This window comes from Uloborus diversus, chromosome 4 (genome assembly GCF_026930045.1).
Source record: "Uloborus diversus isolate 005 chromosome 4, Udiv.v.3.1, whole genome shotgun sequence".
NCBI classification, from domain to species: Eukaryota; Metazoa; Arthropoda; class Arachnida; order Araneae; family Uloboridae; genus Uloborus; species Uloborus diversus.
This window is the reverse complement of record NC_072734.1, coordinates 82566386-82588912: the sequence shown is the minus strand read 5'-3', so window position 1 is coordinate 82588912 and position 22527 is coordinate 82566386. Positions and strand designations below refer to the sequence as shown.

General features: G+C 32.7%; 1 protein-coding gene across 4 annotated transcripts in view; it reads right to left on the bottom strand.

The window, feature by feature from the left end:
* LOC129220134 (protein MTO1 homolog, mitochondrial-like) overlaps window positions 1-22527 on the bottom strand; it is a 114300-nt gene that overhangs the window by 60228 nt on the left and 31545 nt on the right. For 2 of the 4 annotated variants that reach the window (XM_054854480.1, XM_054854482.1), the window contains exons 1-5: window positions 21152-21195; window positions 17740-17937; window positions 16445-16540; window positions 14627-14682; window positions 11513-11678 (exon numbers count right to left, since the gene is read on the bottom strand). In XM_054854480.1, the coding sequence (XP_054710455.1) occupies window positions 11513-11678; window positions 14627-14682; window positions 16445-16540; window positions 17740-17935 (514 nt within the window). In that variant the 5' untranslated portion in view covers window positions 17936-17937; window positions 21152-21195. Of the gene's footprint in view, window positions 1-11512; window positions 11679-14626; window positions 14683-16444; window positions 16541-17739; window positions 17938-21151; window positions 21196-22527 lie in introns of those variants that run through there. The other 2 variants (XM_054854481.1, XM_054854483.1) reach the window with 2 other exon arrangements.

Sequence of the window (22527 nt, the reverse complement as noted above, 5' to 3'; positions counted from 1 at the left end):
ATTGTTCCTTTCTGATAAAATCAGCGAAGCCGGAGTACATTAACTCCTTTTGGTGAAAAAATTGGCAACATTTGAAAAAAAAAAAACCAAGAATGACTGTTCTCGAAATCTTCTCATATAAATATATACAAAATTCAATAAAAATTCTCAACTGTAAAGTAATTCATGATTATAAATAAGTTCATTGCTGGTGACGTCAGAGCATTACTCGATCAGTGATCTTAGCTATTATAGATATACTAGATGACCCGACAGAAGTTGTTCTGTTCAAACTTTGTAAATTGAAAAGTTAAAAAATTTCAATAAACTCTCAAGTGTTTGAACCGTTTTGTTGAAAAAATGAAGTAAAAAGAAAATGTTTTAGGCTGCTTGGTGTCAGAATACGTATATATATTACAACTTGATTTATCTAATGCCGACTGAGCAGTTGTTTTATTAACTATTTTTTCTCCCGTACTTGATGGTTTGTTCCTTCAGTCATACTCAAAGGATAAAAAGCGTCCTCAGATATTAAGTGTAAAAAACTTACTACCCATCTAGAACAAAGGGGAAATCCCATTGCAATATCCATATGAAAAAGAATAAAACAATTGAAATGATATCGTTTAAAAAAATGATAAGGGTAAAAACAGTTCTTTGAATAAGTGAAAATCACTCATACACCCCCCCCCCCCTCCCGATTTAAAATAAATACACTCTTCAACTAATGTAAAAACTCTTTAAAAACGAAAAGCAATTCTTTGCAATTTGAAATATTTGGCCAAATAAACAAAAAATACAATACATTACATTAACAGTAGCTTTAAAATGTAAACAAATGATCACGCAACTCTATTGTTTATAGCCAAAATTGCCAAGCCACCACTTTACTGTAATCCAGCCGATCAGTGAGTGAAGCCAACTCCCACACTACGTTAAATCCCGGTTATCACAAATTTGCCATTTCAACTACGCTTGCGCATGGACTTAGCTTTTTGGGGTTTCTGTTTTAAGATTTCGTGTTGCTTGTTTATATTTAGGTTGAGCTAGAGTTCCAACAAATTAGTGAATGCGATTAAAATATTTTCACAGCGATTTCAGGATACATTATATGAAATTACGGATATGAATAACTGATAATCTTTATAATGAAAAGTGAAAAATGACACTTCAATATTTATTGGTTTGGAAATATTTATTTAAGGTAAACATAAAACACGTTATGTACTTCAAAAATGATAGGAATATGGGTACAGATATCAGTCTTTTGCTGATATTTTACGTTAGGCGTAAATAGCTTAGTATTATACATTTCTATTTAGATTGAGGGTTCGGCTTTGTATTAAAAGTGATGCTGCAATTCGAGTAAGCTCTTCTGAGGTTAAAAATTTGGCCCTGAAAAGGGCCTCTGTTTGATAGAAAAATTAGAATCCAAATCCATTAATAATTAAGACGTAAAACTCAATCTTTACCGAGGCATAAAAACTAAATCGAAGAAAGCTTTGTAATTTCTAATATTTATCTGTTGCTATCTCATATTTATTAACAAATTTAAAATGTTTTTAATTAGTTTTAGCAAGATTTTTTAAATCAGCAAAGTTGGCGTGCAAGCACAGTTGAAATGGCAAATCTGTGATAACCGGGATTTAACGTCAAGTAACTCCGACCGATTAGTAGTCCGATCTTTTGAACGAAAACTTTTAAAACTTCATATATGGCCTATTTTTTTTTTCCACTAAAGATAAAGATCTTCCACTGCACTGATCTTTGTGTATAGAACTGCCCTGTTGTAATTTATCTGGACGAAAATAAGTTTGTTTCGTCTTTAAATTCCATCACCTTTTCCTTTAATAAGGTACTGATTAGTTTGATAATCCCTAAAGTATTCTTGACATTGGTGCCAAAACTCAGATGGATTTCAGCCGAGAAACAAATGTTGCTAGGTACGGTACTTTCTGATCATTTAGTTAGGAAAACCTAAAGCACTGATCCGGTCAAATGGTTCAACTACGCATAGAACATAAGTTTTGCATGAACCTTACAGTGCTTTACTTTAAAATATATCACGGGACCTAAATCTTTGTTTTCAAGAAACGAACGCTTCACTCTCTCTCTCTACGTTTTATCTATTCTCAAATGACATATAACAGGAGGAAATTTCAATTACAAAAAACAGCTGGCTTTCTTATTGTCCTTTGGCAACAGGTTAAATATTTATTTCAGTTCTCGCTCAACAATAAGTTAAAATAAATATTAATCATTTGGGAGATATAACCACCAATCTTTAAATTATTTTATTAGTTAACAAAAACGTTTCCGATTCGATCCATCGCGCTTCGAAACCATGCTTGCTACAACTTAATTAAACACAAAAAAATTGATCAAAATTGGTCTAGCCGTTTAAAAGCCTTATGGTGACAAATGTCCACACAGAAGATTTTTATATATTAAGACTAGAAGACCCGTCAGACATTGTTCTGTTCAAACCTTGTAAATTGAAAAGTTAAAAAATTTCAATAAACTATTATATGTTTGAACCGTTTTGTTGAAAAAAATAAGTAAAAAGAAAATGATTTCAGCTGCTTGGTGTCAGAATGCGTATATTTATTACAACTTGATTTATCTAATGCCCACTGAGCAGTTGTTTTAACTATTTTTTCTCCCGTACTTCATGGCTTGTTCCTTCAGCCATACTCAAAGGATAAAAAGCATCCTCAGATATTAAGTGTAAAAAACTAACTACTCATCTAAGAACAAACGGGAAATCCCGCTGCAACATCCCCCATATGAAAAAGAATAAAACAATCGAAAGGATATCGTTTAAAAAAGTTATAAAAGTAAAAACAGTACTCTGCGTAAACGAAAATCAGTCATCTCCCTCTCCCCCTCCCGATGTAAAATAAACACATTCTTCAACTAAAATGACTAAACACTCTTTAAAAATGAAAAACAATTCTTTGCAATTTAAAATATTTCGCCAAATAAGCAAAAAATACAATAAATTACATTAACAGTACCTTGAAATGTAATCGATCATGCAACTCTATTGTTTATAGCCGGAGTCGCCAAGCTACCACGTTACTCTAATCCAGCCGATCAGTAAGCGAAGTCAACTCTGACCAATTCGTGGTCCGATCGTTTGAACGAATACTTTCAAAACTTCATATATTGCCTAAGTTGTTCTTTCCACCAAAGATAAAGATCTTTGACTGCACTCAGGGTTCATACTCTATTTGGATGAAAAAATTCCATGACTTTTCCAAGACTTTTTCATGACTTCAATGAAAATTTTCATGACCTTGTTACACGAACAGAATAGCACTATTCAATCTCAAACTTGGCAATATTTGGAAATGAGCATTAGCAAAACTTCTATATGAATGCCACAGCCTCATTGAAGCACTTACTCGTAATTTAAAAAATATAAGTGCACACTTAAAAAACTAAACTATTCTTATTTGTCTTCATCATATAAATTTAAGTAAATCAAAAATGCAGTGAAGCGAATATGATGATGCTAAAATGTCTGATATTTTTTTTAAACAGACAGAATGATATTGAATGGGACAAGGTTGATTGAGTCATCACTAAGTTTCAATAAATTTCCTTCAAAAGTTACCTTTTGGTATCAACAGTGCCTTTAATCATCCACGTAACTTGACAGTATTTTGGTTCTTTGAAGTAAAGCCACATAGTTTAGTTCTTTATGTTTCTAAACCAGATCTTTTTAAAAAAACCCATTCAGTAATGAATCAATCTTCTGATTCAAAAGTATATTTGTTTTGTTTTCAAATTTGCATACTTTCAAATCTATATAAATTAATAGGTTCAGAAATTCAGGAACACGTTTAATTCCCGACATTGAACATAGCAGTGGGTCGCATGGATTAGTTTTGCGTGCCGTATATTGAGCACTACTGGTTTTGAGCATTAGAATGCCTCTTTTTCTGTATTCTATCGCCTGACGTAAGATCTTTATTTTCTAAAACATTTAACAAATTAAGATAAACTCTAATAAATATAATAATAAAGTCCTTACGAGTGATGGAATCGAACTTGCATACAATTGAACTGCTTTTTTTTTTTTGAGTGGGCGTGGCATAACTAAGAACATGAAAATTTGCTACTACAGAATATGAAACATAAGAAGTGTTGAAAATAACAGAAAATTCAAAATAAGTGATGTCCAGGCGGGAAAATCACATCGCAAAAAATGGCAAGGGGCTGCGACAGAAGTAGATGCAATGAGATTTCAAAATTCAGATTTGATTTTTGGATCGTTCAATTTTCAGGGCCCAATACAGGCTGATTTTGCTACCGTTTTTCGGTACCTTCACAAAAATCTTGTTTTGAAATCGGTACTTTCACAAAAAACAAATTATAAAATCAGTGGCTTCACAAAAATTCGCATTTTAAAATATAAAATTTGTTTCTCTGTTTAAAACAAAATTTACTCATAAAATAAAATTCTAAGCAGGTTTATATGAACAATCGCTTAAATAGAAAACTTTTTGTAGTATTTTAACTAATTTTTATGCAATATTATTGCAATCTTTCAACATCTGTTTTGGGAAACCGTTTTTCTCATAATTTCCTATTTTGTACACAGTGCATATAGTCCTGGATCTGACAGCACTTCTGTAAGAAAGTTTGAGTAGGGAGAATTTTTTTTAAAAAATGCTTAGTAGATGTCCTAGAAAGTATTTCGGACTCGGGTGGACATCCGCCACCTGGTCACTTCTCCTGCTATGACGTCATCAAAGATGGCGGCATCTCGATCACTTAATTACTCATATGTATCTTAATATTTGACTTTTTTGCGTGATTCTTGCACATTTTTATACTAATTTATATTAACTAGTTTACAAAGTTACAGTGCTAAAGTTTTCCCGAAAAAGTAGTTTAAAAACAATTTATTTTATTGTTTTTTATTTGTTTTACTTTTTTAAATTCATTCTTTAAAATTATTTTTTCAACTGTCAATCGCTGATCAAAAACTATTTACGTAAAAAAAATGTTTATTTGCCATTTTCACCTGGTGTGACTAATCAATCAGAATGTTTATTAGTCGCTCCACATAGGTGCACCACTATAGGCTGCGCAGACATTACATTCGAGCGCGTTAAAATAATTGATATATGGATATTATTAAACTGTCGAGAGTGTCAAAAGACAGCATAAGAGACCTTAAACCAGTTGAAAAGACTTGCATTATCTGTAATAAAAGCGACAATAGTGTGATAAGTACAGAAAATGGTCGTGGAAAAAATCAGGGTCGCTGCAAAATTGCGAAATGATGTAGTTACTAAGCGTTTGATCGCGTTAAGTGAGGAAGAGTTGTTGTACTACCATATGAATAATGCATGCTATAAGCAATACTGTCATAAGAAACCTCTTTTGAAGCTTCAAAATGGGAAGGAAAAATCAAAAGATGAAGATGACGGCATCATTACTGCTCAGTCGAATGTGCAGGAAAGTTTAGGGAAATCTGGAAGAAAGCGTGCACGTTACCAAGCAGGAGGTATTCCTCATCGATTACAATTGTGTATCATCTGTAACCATGTATCACATAATCGCATTTGCGAGAAGTACAGAATAAGTGAGTATCTGAGAGTTAAGGAGTTTTTAAAAGCCGCCTTACTTGCAAGATGATGTTTTCACTCACACTTGTGGTTTGGAGGATGTATCAAGTGTTTTCAGCGCCGATCTTTTGTGCCATGACAATTGTATTTCTAAATATTTATTGACCTACAAACGAAAACTTGAAGCAGATGACAAAAGTACATCTCCAGTTTCAGAAAAGTTGACAGCCTTTAGAACAAACCATTAATAGATCCCAAAAAAGCTCATCTGGCATCTTAGGGCGAACTAAACAGAAAGATTTTGTAGCAGAATGGGAAATGACGCATCATGAACGTTTGATGATATTAAATCTATTTCGAGAGGTAACAGACTCTACTGCTTTTGTCGAAGGTTTAAACATTCCCCATGAATTTTCGAAGAAGCAAACTCAGAACATAGATGCAAAGGTTGTCTCAATGTTTAAATATATATTACACAAAGGTCATCCGTTTGATATGCATATGCTTCCTAATCCATTGCACAATCTGCTAACAAAAGCACTGGTTTTTCAAGATACAAAGGAAAAAATATAATTATTTAAGACCGGCGAAGAGATGTATATTGCGGAAAACACGATACGAGGACAAAACAGTAAGAATATCAAGCTCCATCGATAAAGCTATGTTGCCACTATTTCGTTATTTCGTTGCACCAAAGCGCAAAGTATAGCAAGGTAAGTTACTAAAAAGATATCGAACATGTCATCTCACCGAATGATACAAAAAACTCAGGCTTCATATGACATGCCTCATATGACATGCAAGAGCTCTTTCGTTATGAGCTATAAGTAAACTGTTCATTGTTCAATAACCAAGGGCTAATGGTAAAACCACAAAATAGTGTATTGTTAAAAGAGCTGGAAACATCTTAAGGTAGCACCAGTGATGATACCTGGTTCAAGGCTGACGATAAAACCCGTTTTATAGTGTAAACGGTGCAAAGACAAGGTAGCAGCATCGTTATACATGTGGTCGAAATCTCAGAAGAGTAGCTTTTGGGGATCTTCAAGAAACAAACTGATATTGCAAAAGTTCATTGCTGATACAGGGACAGCTTCTTTGACTCAAACACCACATAATACCAACCACACTTTTAGTGCCTTTTATGGTGATGAAGAGGATGATGTAATATTTAATTGTATATCTGTGTAAAGTGGAAAACAGATAAATCACCCAGAATTAAACTGTCTGACAGTTGAGGAAGCTGACTTCAGAATGTTGACTCATTCAAGACGTGCATCCCTGTGTGGTTTCACTAAAATCGTTATTGTTAGCGCCGACACTGATATAATGGTGTTAGCTTTGTTTCACTATTTTTCAACGATTTGGTGCTCAGGAATTTTGGATGCGTACTGGAGTTGGTGATTCTACACGATTCTTTTCTGTTAATGATATTCAACGAAAAATAGGGGAAAACTTATGTTCGTTGCTTCCTGCCATCCACGCACTATGTGGATCAGATTACACAAGTAAATTTAGTACCAAAAAATCTGCTCTTCATTGTGCATCTGTAGATTATTTGGAGAGTTTTGGCGTATCATCTGACTGGATTTATGTAGAGCAAAGCCTTAAATCTGCTGCAAGCACTGCGAAAAAGGTCATTCTGTAAATCTTTAGATGGACTTAGGTTATATGGCTGTATCATCATGCGAAAAATATTGACACCGATAACTTGCCGCCTACTAGCAGAAGTGCTAAGGGTCACTTATTAAGATCATATTTTTACACATACCTACAACGACATTGTATTTACGATGTTGCTGTTGACTTAGATCCTTGTGAATTTGGTTTCGCAGTGGTAGATGTTGATTTGATGCCGGAAAAGAACTTACAGAGATTTCCAACTGATTTTATTGGAGCATGTAATTGCTTGAAATGTGCCAAATCTTCCTGTACTTGTAGAACAAATGAAGTAACCTGTTGCTCTTTCTGTAAGTGTAATAGTACGGGTTTGCAACCAACTTGTAACAACCCCTTTTAAATATAATTTTATTAAGTGCAACAAAAAAATATAAAAAGTAGTTATTAAGTTATAGCAGTAGTGAAAATACATTGCTATTCGCCTTAAAAACAGTAATTGTAACTTACTGGCCAAATTTTCATTTTTGTTGGTTAAGTATTAACATAAACTTGGGCTTATATGGGGACAAAAGCGCGCGCCCCGCGATCTTTGATGACGTCATAGTTAAAAAATGTACGAAATGGCAGATGTCCACATAAGCTCTGAATACGTTTTACGACACCTACTAAATATTTCTAAAGAAAAATTCTCCGTACTCAATCTTCCTATGGCAGTACTAAGCATTTATGAGAGCGAGCGGTCGCCATCTTTGATGACGTCATAGCAGGAGAAGTGACCAGGTGACGGATGTCCACCCGAGTCCAAAATACTTTCTAGGACACCTACTAAACATTTTTGAAAAGGAACTCTCCCTACTCGAACTTTCCTACAGAAGTGCTGTCAGATCCTGGACTAATAGCCCATTAAGCTGAAATTACGATGATATTTTTCGTACTTCTTAGGTTTTTTGCTCCTCCCACCCCCCTCCCCAAAAAACGAAATCTGTTAAAAATAATACTAGATGACATTTACTTTTCGAACTAAAATTTCACTTGTTCTACTTCTCTTTTACAAAAATTAGGATGCCTCTAAAATTTCCAAAAAAAAAAAAAAAAAAACAATGCTGATTAAAAAAAAAAAACTTTCCCAAAAATAGAATGATGCAATACTTTCACAAATATAGGTAGCGAGAAAAAAATCCTGGATTGACCCCTGATTTTCCACTTTTAATAGCTTTTTTGTGCTATACTGTTAAATCACTCAAAATTTCTAATGCTCCTTTAGCTACTGTTCCTTTCTCTTTGTCCAGGAAATTTTTCCATGACTTTAAATAAATTTCCATGACTTTCAATGAAAATTTCAATTTTCCATGACTTTTCCAGATCTGAAATTTCGTTATTTTTTTTCCATGACTTTCCAGGATTTCCATGACCCGTACGAACCCTGTGCACTGATCTTTTGTGTACAGAACCTGTTATAATTTATCTGGACGAAAATAAAATTTGTTTCGTCTTTAAATTCCATCATCTTTTCCTTTAATAATGTACTGGGGGATATTTCGATAATTGGGAATCTGGTGCGGTCGTCTCATTTTTGGCGTTAATAACTTTATTTAGGTAACCCTGCTGATTTATAGTAACCCTATGTGAATAGATGTTTCCGTTCTCTTTGTTTAGCTTTGTAATGAAAAATACCTCTCGCGCAGGCACTGGAGCAAAAAATTGACGCCAATGAAGAAAGATCGCCAGATTTCCAATTATTGAAATATCCCCATGTACTGATTAGTTTGATAATCCTTAAAGTATTCTTGACATTGGTGCCAAAAAACAGATGGATGTGAGCTGAGAAACAAATGTTGCTAGGTGCGGTACTTTCTGATCATTTGGTTAGGAAAACCTAAAGCACCGATCCGGTCACATAGTTCAACTACGATGACAGAACACACGTTTTGCGTGAACCTTCCAGTACTTTACTTTAAAATATATCTCAGGACCTAAAATCGTTGCTTTTAAGAAATATGTGTGTGTGTGAAGGCTTCACTCTCTCTCTCTAAGTTTTATCTATTCTCATTTGACATATCACAATAGGAAATTTCATTACAAAAAGCAGAGCTGGCTTTCTTATTGTCCTTTGGCAGCGGGTTAAATATTTATTTCAGTTCTCCCTCAACAATAGGTTAAAATAAATATTAATTTTTTGGGAGATATAACCATCCAATGTTTAAATTAATTATTTAATTAACAAAAACGTTTCCGATTCGATCCATCGCGCTTCGAAACCATGCTTGCCACAACTTAATTACACACAAAAAATTTGATCAAAATCGGTCCAGCCGTTTAAAAGCCTTATGGTGACAAACGTCCGCACAGAAGATTTTTATATATTAAGATGAGGGGGATACTGGGCGACATTAAATATGCTCGTGGTATCAATGTCCTCCAACTGAAACGATACCTCTGGGGGTGCTAGCACCAGGTAGCTATTAGCTCCTGGACTAGTTCTAAATTCACATTAACTGTTCGATCCGGTGATGGTGCTGCCATCTATTGGTATATAAAATAATGGAGGCAAGGCACTTAGTATGCAGTCCTCGACATAAATACAGTTGTAGTCAGTTGTGACTCTGAATAGGAATAGGAAGATGAGGGGGATACTTCGGGGGAGTTTTAAAAGTCTTCAGCAGTAATACAATTTACAACCCTTTTTTTTTTGCATGCTAAGGCTTTTGATTGCAACCTAACTTTTGCATTTTTCCTACTTCATCACAACTTACAATATGCAGTAGTACAGTGGCGGCTTCACAACAACATAACTGTTGCAACTGCAAGGAGCCCCAACAACATTGAGGCCATGAATAGGACCCAAAAAGGCACTTAGTTCAGTTTCAACTTAATAGATTGTGTATTTGCTTTTTTCTTCATGAACCCATGCTGAAAAATCAAGCTTCAAGAAAAGTAAATGCGAACAGTAGTTTTAAATGAGTATTTTCTCTTATTACTAATAAATTGTATTGATAATAAATACTTTTAATTGTTAATATAGTAGCAAGATTTGTCTTTAGACAAAGCTTGTTAAAATGATTTGTCTTTAGACATATGATTGTAAAAAACAACTTTACAATGCAAAACCAGCTTAAAATCTTTTCATATCACTGTTACATGATGGCTTCATAAATAAGCGTTAACAATAGCAATAATTAATTGTAAACAAAAGTTGCTTCTCATAAACCCATTATTTTAAGAATGGACAAAGGGGCCCCAAAAACTACATTGCAACCAGCCACTTCTCATTACAGTAATGTTTACAGCACTGTTAAGAATTATGATAGTACTCAGAGTTGGCCAGTGAGGCTTAAAAGTGGGGGGGGGGATTTTTTTTATAGGAAGTTGAAGACTATTTTAGGCTATCTTGAGTGACTGAGGAGGGGGGGAGAGGGGTTTTCGATGTTCTCTCGCGTAAATGTTTCGGAATTGTAGTTTTAAAAATGCTGTTTTTGTAGGGTTTTGTCAAGGTTTGGGGAACAGAAAGGAGTTTCTAGGGTTGTTCCAGCAATGTGTTGTTTAAATAAAGTCTAATTACTACTAATAATAATAAAAACGAAGATAGGACTTTCTTCAGTAATGTAAGGACAAGTTAGGCTCTTCTCGGAAAAAAAGCTTAAACTAATGTCTTAAAGACACAAATTAAAGCCATCTTTAACAAACTTAGAGCAAGGGGTTTGGGGTTTGCTCCCAGAAATTTTGCAAAGTTTAAAACATTATTTCAGACTTGTCTTTTACTGACTTAAGAAGGAACAAAAGGTCTCAGAGGTTCTTCAAGTACTTATTTATTTATTTATTTATTGAACAGATGAAATCCTAAAAACTCCGTTTTGAACTTCCTTTGTTGACTTCAGAAAAAAAAATCTCTGGATTTTTTTTTTCTAAGTTGGAGTCTTAATATGCAGTTTTACGCTATCTAGGGGATTCTCTTCTTGATTTTTTCCCCCTCAAACTGGAGTCTTTATAATGCAAATTTAGGTCATCTTAGAATTTAAAGGAAGGAGGGAGTGTGCTTGGAGATTTCCTCCCAGAAAATTTTCAAAATTGAAGTTTTAAGACTTAAATTTTTAACAATATTTGGTGAGATTCAAATAATCTCACCCATATTGGTTTGAAATTAAAATCTTAACGTTGAGGAGATCTTTGATGATGAAAATAGTGCGGAGGCAGTCTCCCCCCCCCCCAAATCGCCGCCACTGGTAGTACTGCAAAACTTTTTCCAGAAAACAACTCATTAAATATTCATAAAATTCAACATTTTATCAAGAAATTATGAGTGATGCATAAAAGTTAAATAATTCAATACTCACCAAGTTTAACCCCACAAACTACTTTCTGAGTATTATCATTGTAGTTCATCGTTTTGAGAAGTAGATCTTCAACAGTAGCACTATGTATTTCTAAATTTGGTGTTTGAAAAAGTTCTTCTTGCAAAAGTTTCTTGTATATTGATCGATCAATTTGAGCGCGATGACCCTTGAATTAAAACAACAAATAAATCAATGAGCATCTAAGAATAATGCAGTGAAACTTTGAAAATCCAATAAGCTAAAATTTTTCATGAGACAAAACTTTTGATGAGCTAAAGAGATCATTTGATCCTTTTAAAAGATACATCGATTTTTTGTATTGTTCTGCACATGGCAAATTTAATCCAGTCAATTGTTTAATGTCAAATTTTCCCACGACATTAAAACTTTAAGGTTTATTACAACAAGCATGCAGCAACTGAAATTCCAACAAAACATAAATATGAAAAATGAGTCAAGTTCAAGGGCGCCCATATGCAAAATTTCAAGGGGGGCTCAAAAATTTTCCCCATGGTTTAGCAGAATATTCTCCCCATGGAAAACGACTTCTGTACAGATTAGATAACTTATTCATTAATGGCTAGAAAAGAAATTTTTATACATTTTTGCAAAGAAAAAAAGCACTAAAAACAAAGAAGTTTTTATTTCTAGGGGGGTGGAGCCCCCCCCCCCCTTGCCCCTCTATTTGGGCGCCTTGGTCAAGTTCATTAGAAAAAAAATTTGAGGTAGACAGTGTAGCTAGGGCTGCTCAATGTAGAAATTTCTACATTGTGATGCATCACCAACCTTACATTGCAATGTATTAAGATGTTTTTTTAAACTTGTTTGCTAAAATTTCACATAACATATACAAGGTAAAAAATTGTATATTATGCCAGATACGAAACGAATTAACAGACTCTAGCACCAGGAAGAAATAATTTATATTATAAAACAACGCTAGAAGCACAAGTTAGTGAAAAATATTGAAAACAAAGTTTTGAGATTACAATGAGCCTGTTTTCTCAATGCAAAAACATGTGAGGAAATGGATGCAAAGTCATGATTCCATTCAAAAACTCACGTATTCTTGCATAAGGGTTCCTTGTAACTAGTAGCGGATTAGGGGGGGGGGGCTCTGCACCGGTAGACCCGAATAGGAGATTCATAGTTTATAAAAAAATTAATTCTTTAACTCTGAAAATGTCTACCAATATATCTTAAATTATATTTAATGTAACAAACTTAACAAAAATAGAGGGCTCAATATTGCAGGGGGAGGGGTAAGTTACATATGGCGTCCAAGCCAAATTTTGCATATAATGGATTTGCAGTTTATATTTGTCTTCCAAACTTTTGTTGCACCACAAAAATAGGAATGAATTGTTTCTGAAAATTGTCTAAATTTCATATTTACATAAAACATTTAAAGTTTTTTTTTCTTTTTTTGGAGGGAAGGGGGTGAAACTACGAGTTATCACCACGTGTGACACCTTTGCTCCACTGCTTGTAACACCAAAATACATGTCTGCATTTTTTTGTTGCTATTTTGCTTTTAAAATATTGCTTTTTTTTCTGGCAAGTGACTACATGATAAACTTACTAGTCAATCAATACATCTTTCATCAATAACTAAAAACATATGTGCATTTATTTCATATTTTGAGAGAGATGCATCTTGAAAGAGACTCTTTGCACCTTCACTGTTAAGTAAGATAGTATTGACACACTGTTAATTTAATATTTATGTGAAAAAATTAGCATTAAAAATTGTTGAAACCATGGACCGGTGTCTGTACATTGGAGTAGTAGTGATGCATTGGGTTAGATAAAAATTCCAAACAGGTTTAACAATGTGGGATGTGCACCGGTTTTTGGCGATGCATTGATGCATCGCCCAGCCCTATGTGCAGCCAATAAGAAAAATTCAGATCTAACGGAATTAAGTTCCATAGCAGTTTGTTTAATCATAGCCGTACAAATGTCGAATATTTTCGATTCATTTAGAAAAGAACTTGCAGCTTTCTTTGACATCAGTTTCAGTGTAAAAAATATTAACTCATCACATTAAAAATTACCTTAATGATTTCGAGAGGTCAAATTTTCAGAACTTCTTTCCTCTGTACAACTTAAGCTTAACATATTTTCACTGCATTCAAAAATATATGAACTCACAAAAACTCAAAAAAAATTTCCGCAAATTTTGAAAAGTTTAGTGCATTGAAAATTAGTAAAAAAAAGTGTGTAAATACTATAGAATTATATTAAAGAAATTGAAAAACATGATATGCTGAAAATTATGATATACTTTTTTGAACTTGACAATACCAAAAAAAAATATTATATCAACATAAAATTATACACAGATGCCGACGAGAAGGGGAGGGGGGTAGCCATGTGGAATTAAAATTTTAGAAGGATTTTGATCCTCTTTTGGGGGTGGGGTCTCATTTTTGGAGGGCTGAGTAGCATTTGAGGAGATTGTGCCACAATCCTTGGAGAAGGTGGGCAACCTTGAATTATAATCCTAACAATAGTTGATAACATAAGATAAGAAATGATTTGGATATGCATCAGTTTGCTACTTAATGACACTGCTTGAATAACACTTCTAAATATTTTTTTACTTTTTAAGTTGAATCCCAAAATATTTTAACAATATTTATGGTACTATCAGTTTTATAAACTTAATAGAGAGTTGATTAGTAGTACATTTACAGCTTAGCCATGATAATGAAGCTTAAATTATTCCATTTGTTAAAAAAAAGGACGAGGGTGAGGAAAGCAGAGTTTTTTTCTTTTTTTTTTCTTTCAAACAATCACTTTGCGATGTCAATAAGGATTATTGGCGTTGTGCCAATCTAAGAACTCCATCTCTTTCACAACCCAAACATAAGTGAGTGCATCCAAGGAAATGCATCTTTTTACCAGATCCACACTATAATATCTACTAAATCAGAATGTAACTAATCCGTAAATTGTTCATTTTTAAAAACACATAAAGCAGTAACAATTACAAGAAAAGGATATTTCAACACAAAATACAATTTAGGGACATTAGTTTGGAAAAGGGAAACAATACTGAAAAAATAAACTAAGGTCAAATAACTGGTATAATATTAAATAAACACGCACCCAAACAGCAGGTCCTTTGGCCTTGTTTAGCATTTTATAATGAATGCCTGACTTATCTGCAAACAATAATAATAAGTATACATACACATAAAAATAATTTAATAATATCAGTTGTAGAATTCGAACTGTAAAATATTATGCAGTAATGTAAATATTTCTTTGTCATTGTAAATCATATGCCTAATACATAGGGAACAAAAAATTATTATATGGAGAGCACATGATCTTTCAGTACAGTCACAAACTATGAAAAATGCTAAAGCATTGTGAAAATAACATTAAATGACCTAAATGCCTTTTGGGAGCCGGGCAGTTAAAAAAATACTATATAATAATAATTTTCATTGTATATTTGAGATTTTTTTTAAATATTTTAATTTTAAATTACTTTATTCACATTTAAATATTTTATTTTATTTTATATTTTTTTAATTAGTTTGGATTTTTTTATGTCCCAATGTCAAATCACTTGTCCCTGCTTTTTGAACATATTTGAAATTCATAGTTTTTGAAAAAAAACATCTGAAACATACCTAATGTTAATGTTACCTAATGTAATGTGTTATCCTCCTAATTTTTAAGAGTAACTACAATAGTTATTGTATATAATGACACAGGGGTCATTCCAAAAAATGGATATAACAATGACTTCAGTCTTGACACGGCCTTGAAAATAGATATGTTTCATCAAATGGCAAATTTAATCAGGTTAATTTTCCTTTTTTAGTGAAATTTCAGTTTTTAGCCTTTTAGTTTTAAATCGTTGAAATTATTTTAAAATAAAATTTTATGTTTATACAAATTGTTTTCGAAGGTTATATAAATCAACAGCAAATCTTGTGAATAAATAAATAAAAGCTCAACTTTGTTTCCACAACTTTAAAAAATGATCTACTTGCTAAGCATTGTTACAATAGAGAGCATTTGATGTGCCCTCAACAATAATAAAATGTCTAACACCAACTGACTTAGCAAAACTTGAATTATACAGAATGATTTTCGAAAACGAAATGCATGCTACAAGTATACAGAAAAAAATTGGTATTCAGTTTAGAAAGAAATATTTGCATCTTCACATGGTATATTGACAAAAATGCATTTAATTCACATATCATGTCATTTATTTAGCGTAAATTTCCCTTATTTCTTGACATTTACAATGCAAGATGATTTAAAATTATTTTTTCTTTTTTAATTTGATGCTAGTGATATAAATGCACAAACATGATTGAATTTTTACTAGAAAGTGAAATTATTAAAAAAAAACATAATGGTGTAAAATAGAACTTTACATCAGACCATGGGCACCCATATAGGGGGGCAAGGGGGGCTCAAGCCCCCCTCCCTTTGAAATTAGAACTTCCTTCCTTTAAGTTCTTTTTTCTTTGCAAAAATGTAAAAGCATGTCTTCTCCAGCCATTAATGAATAAGTTATTAAAAATATCAAATTTTAATGATTCTAATCTGCCCTGAAATTGATTTCCACATGGAAAATATCCAGCTAAACCACAGGGAAACTATTTGAGCTCCCCCTTTCATATGGGCGCTCATGCTTAATAACTAGGCATAGCATTATTATAATTCCAAAGAATTTTCAAACATTTATCACAAGAAATATTGCTTATCTAAGTAGTACATAAATTAAAATGCGTGCTCATAAAAATATATCAAAATATGTTTTGCCATACATTTATGGTTACCACTGGCTATGTATGGGGAAAACTCAAAAAGCATTATTTTGTTTTGTCAGTTAAAAGTTAAAAAAAAAAAATCAATAACAATCAACGTAGAGTTTAAAGGAAATCAAGAAAAAATTACCACAAATGCGACTACAAACACCATCCAGTGCATCAATTTCTTTCATCAAGTGCCCTTTTCCGATGCCACCAAAAGATGGGTTGCAAGACATTTCACCTGTAATTGAATAAGAAGAAATTCAGCAAAATGCCATTAATATGAAATTTGATTGTTTAAAAATTAGCTGTGCTGATAATTATCCAGTGTTTTCCAAATGTATGCTAATTTACTCTATTTACATGATTTTTCTTTAATGCAATTAGTTTTTGTTGTTTTCTTTCTTTAAGTAACATAACAAAATATGAAAAAAAAAAAAATCTATGTTTATAGCATTTTTATCATAAAAAAACAGTTCAAACAAATAAAAGTAGTAAAAACTCTTGGCTAAAACAATAGGGAAAAAGCAGAATTATCTTTGATTCTACAAGAAAGTTAAAATGAAAAAGCTTTTTTTCTTAATGTGTATTTATCCCCCATATGCTCTTGTACATAAGTTTTTAAAGATAAAGAGATCTACGAGCAACACAAAGGTTTAGGCTATCTAGATATAAAAATTTTTAGGGCTCCATAATACTACTCTACAATCATTTTTTACAAAAAGGGAAAGGACAAAATAACTCAAAAAAGAAGACAAGATGTTTTTGTCTTTGTACTTAAACTTAATATTTTAAAAATACATAGAAAAGAAAAGAAAAGAACTTCCATGAAAAAAATGTGGCATAAATTGCAAGTAGATTGATTGAATTTACGTTATTATTTACTTACGTCTCAAACAAACGATCTGTGCAGATTGTCGTATGATGAAACAATCTCATTTGATGTATTATATTCAACTTAATTCATAGAAAGAAAATAGGAAGAAATTCAGAAAAAGTTACAGTATGAGCTTGATACTTATGACGAAAATGAAGCCTTATCTAAGAGGTAAATTCATTGTTCTTTTTAAAAAGAATTTTAACAAATTTCATAATTCACATCAGAAACATTTTGTTCTATTTTGAGCATTAACAACTCAAAAACTAACAAAATTTAGTTTACAACTGTCAATGAAGCATGTGGTGGCCTCTACAAAGAAATGAAAATCTCATATCATATACTTAATATATTTTAGAATGCTTCTACAGCTTTTACTCTTATTTTCATTGAAGAACTTTGGCTAAATCTTGGTAATAAACAGGTTGATCTTCACAGAAATAACCAAATCAAGCTACAAACTGATAAAAAGTAAAACAAAACACAGCTGCAAGTTGAAATTTCTTAAAAAGAAACGGACATGAAATAACAAAAAAAAAAAAAAAATCATTGTACTAAGTTACCTATTGTACTTATTTTGTGAGTAATAAGTAGAGTTTTGCAACCCATTCGTGAGGAAGCAGCTGCAGCCTCAGTTCCCGCATGACCTCCACCAACAACAATTACGTCATACTTTGAAGCTAAGGAACTCAACCGGCAGTAAGAAAAGAAGCAAAAGTGTTTCCTTAGTTTTACCCAAAACTGGTAAGTTGGGAGCATATCTAAATATAAAAGCAAAATATTTCAATTACTTTTCAGTTGCAAACAACAAAATTCAATAATAGTACAAACAGTTAAAATTTTTTAAAGTAGTGCCCTTCTACATCTATACACTGCTACCAATGAGTTTTCCAGTTTTTATACACCTCCAGGCAGTTACTTTTAAAAATGTAGCTAGAATATACTTGCTTCATAGCAGATCCTAGTAAATTTAACAATATATACTACTCAGGATCAGTTTCCCCCGAGTGGTTTACGAAGCAAAATATTTTCGTATCTCACATTGTCACACTTGGATGACTAGGATGATCGTAAGTAGTATGAGTGACAAGACAAGTTTTCTCATGATGCCTTTTTCAGATTTATCAGAAAGATTAACGGTTAAACAAGAGTTTCTATAACTATAACAGCTTTAGAGCTTTTCACTTTCATTCAATAAGTTAAAATACACGAATGACATTTTTTCCCCTTTGCTTAAAAGTTTAACACGCCGAACAAGGGGCAATTGCCATCGTTTTCTATTTAGATTCTCTCGCCAGATGGCGTGTTGGTTACAATTCCCACGCATTACGCACGCTCGGTTGTCAAGTCTTGTTTGAATCTTCCTGTAGCATCGATTTAATTTTTCAAAAGTTTATTTTATTTTTGTTACATAGTAAATTATGTCTTCTGTAATTGTAAAATGATTCTTTTCTGTAATAAAAGCAATAATAATTTCCACCCAACAAACATTGGGTTTTATCTTCCCATTTATTAAAGGGGTCCAATCTTCAATTATTGAGGGTGTCCAGACCCTTGGACCCCCCCCCCCCCCCCCCCCCACCCCCCCCGCGGCGATGCCCATGCCTCCAAGAGTGCCTGGAACTATATAAAAACTGAATTACAGTGGATAAAAACTCAGATTGCTTTCCAGTTTGTCTTTTGCTCCCCTGAGAACACTCGCGGTATAACTTAGTGCACTCTTCTCCTGGCTAAGTTTTCTGTCATGTTTTCTAAAACTTGGGTTTGAGGAATGTTCAATTCATCAGCAATCATTCTGATACTCATCCTATGATCAATATTCAGTATATTTTTTCGCTCACGGCATTTTTTGTAGGTGTTATTGGTTGAATGGATTCCAGAACGGTTGTCATTTTCTACTCTTTCCCTACCTTCTTCAACAGATAATGTTGCTCAAAAACAGCTGATCGACCAATAGCAGCAACTCAGCGTAGGCATTATGTTTCGAGTCTTTTTGCGCATTTTACCAAGCTTTGTACAAAATTTTGATCTGAGGTATTTGAAAGCGGTTCAGAATAGAAGCAACCTGATCCCTCCAACACCAGAAAGACAATTTTTTCCAAACGTTCCCAATATAAACATCCACCCTACTTTGGTTGTGCACAGCAGACCTGCCAACTTTATAAAATGACAAAACAGAAGATTAACTCAAAGATTCAAGGGTGAAAACGAGATTTTAAATGATGTTATTTGTGGGAAAAATATGATTTTATTAAGCCAGGTTAGAGTTTTTCCAACCATTTGAATTATTCTACAAATTTTGAATTTTGGCACATACAGTCAACCCTTGTTTATCGTGGTTAATTCATTCCAGACTTTACCGCGGTAACTGAATTTCCGCAAAGTAGGATTCTGTACTTATAAACCCAATATTTTCCTAATTAGAGTGCTTAAAACTTACTTAAGACAATTTAAATAGGTTTTTAACATAGTTAGAGCCCCTAGACATGAAACAGCACCCTTTGTCACCATTACATTTTTATTATTGAATATATTGCACAAAATATGATAAAAGGAAATACATTAGACGTACACTACTAATCTACGAAAATAGCTTAACTTGTTCGATAGCGAATTAATTGCCAGTTAGTGATCGTATGTGCCCCGTCATACGTATACAACTTAAAAAGCTAGTACATTGTTGAACACCATTGAACAGATGTGTTTATCCTCTAGTAATAGTACAGTGATTTTTACTTTCCAGTTAGTGTTTAACAGTAAAACTGAGATAGTGATTCCCTATACTTTCTTCGGCGATTTTATACCTTCACTCCCTCAACCTACAGCCCCTCAGAAGAGCTTATCTTACTTAAAAGACATACTCTGTTATTCTTTTGTAGGAAAAAGTTTACACTTGCATAAAAAAAAGGCTAATTACTATATTTGAAAACAAAAAAAAAAAAAGAAAAAAAAAAACGGGGGGAAAAAAACGCGATGTAGTGAAGCCGCGAAAGTCGAAGCGCGAAGTAGCGAGGGACGACTGTAATACTTTGGCTTCTAAGTCAGCGTTGCTATATCTCTATAGACCCAAGGACGGGTGAAACTTTTTTTAAAAAAATTGTGGACCCCCAGCAAGGTATTTCTTTTTTGAAAAAAACTTCTGACTAGCAATCAGTTCAAAACAATGAGGCCCCCCCCCCCAATGGCCCTTAAAACAGGGGAAAGTAAATTTTGTTTTTAAGAACTGTCACAATAAACATTTAAAAGTAAAGTTAAATAATTATTGTATCAATACCATAGAATTAAAATTAATCGCAAAATTCGCACAAAAAAGGCATAAGACATCAATACATTAAAAAAAAAATAATAATAAAAATGAATTAGCAAAAATTTCTGAGTACCATTTAAAATTTCTGGGATAATGGTTCACAGGACCACCAACTGAGAATTGTTGTTTTAGGTGATTCATACGAAAATTATGTGTCAGATACTTGCTTTCATGTAAAGTTAATTAAGAGTTTCTATTACCTCTGTTAGCATTATTACTTCAAGCTTGATTGTTGATAAAATCAATATTTCAATACAAAGACAAAACTGTCATTCAAAATAAAAATTGGATTGAGAAATATTGCATCTTAAACAAAACACTCATTCATTGTTTTACAAGCAATTCTTACGTTGATGTGAAATAAAAATACAAAATTCATTTTACTATAACTTAATTTTAATTAGGTTATGTGAGTAATTAATAAAAACACATTTCATGTAGGAAACAGAAATACATGCTTTAAATGGTTTGGTTAAGCACTGAAATAAGAAAATGACTTTTTTAACGGATAGTTTAAAGGGTTTCTGGAAAAAATATCGACAACTTTTTCACTAGTAGAAATAAACTACAACAACTTTTACAGGGTATGTAGAAATATCATCCGATATACAAATAAAAATAATCGATAGAATATAGAATTCATCAAAGACAATATTCATTCACCTCACCTAATACACTCCATGTGCTAAAAAAATGTCATTTAAAAAACAATAGTTGTAAACATTGCAGCATGTTGCCATTCGAAAATCTGTGATTCATTTAGGCTACATTCGGAAACAGGCGCCGGTCGCACCGAAGCCACCTAGAGTCCCTATATGAAAGTTTTTATATAGGGACACCGTTTGCGGTGGCAGTCCAACATACCCCTAGGCTTTCCGTTACCTGCAATATATTTTCGTTGCATGTAATATGGAATACATGTAAACAATGCATTAAAAAAAACTACTACACAAAGAAGAGAAGGTACAATTGGAGTAAGGGTGGGATGGTAAGATTCGATCCCCCCTCCTACAAATGCAACACATACCTTCAGGCCAGTTATCACGTCCAACGACTGCAGTTTCGTCCACTTCGCTGCTTTCCAAAAAAAATAAGTAAATAAAAAGCATACACAATAGGTTGTCCCTCAAAAAAATGAAAGTCAATTTTTCAAGACGCATACCCTCTTGCATTTTTCCTCTTTGTGTCAAAACAATCGTGAAAAAAAAGTTTCATATAATTTTTACAATGGCAACCCGAGCCGATTTGCACCTGAAAAAGTAATAAAACAGTACCTGTATTCTAGATTCTAGGCCAAATCGGAAAAAAAAAAAAAAAAAATTTTAGAAACTCGAAATTTCTGTTAATAAAACGTTTCTCCTGTACCCAACACCCCATATGTACCACAAGACCATTTATTCAAATTAAAAAGCATTTAGATATGCCACACTTGACCTAAAATTGATAATTTTATTTAAAAAATTGATTTTTTTTAGTTATCTTTTAAAAAATTACATATAAATTTAAATAGAGTATCAAGTTCAAAAATTATAGGCGAACACATTTACAGATCAACAATTACTAACGATTAATAATAAAAAAATAATATATTTTAAATGAAAAATTTGACTCAACCTGAAAAAAAAAACCATATCTCTGAGTACTATGTGGGAGACTTAAAAATCGCAGGAAAACAAGAATTTCTCTTTAATGCTAATTACCTACTTTTCTATACTTTACTGTTTATATTTTTCAGCTTCATAATTTCGTAAAATCTTACATTTCTGAAAATGTGTATCAAAAATTTAATTTTTTGAATAAAATTATAAATGTTAGGCCACGTCGTGTGGGATATCTAAATGGTTTTTAATTTGAATGAATGTTTTTGTTGTGCATATGTGGGTTATAGGAGCAACGTTTTATCAACAGAAATTTTGAGTTTCTACAAAAACATTTTCTTTTAATTTAGCCTAGCATTACAAGTGCTGGTTCACACTTTTCAGACATAATCGGCACTTGTTGCCGTTGTTCAAATTATATGATTTTTTCTTTCTTTTTTTTTTGA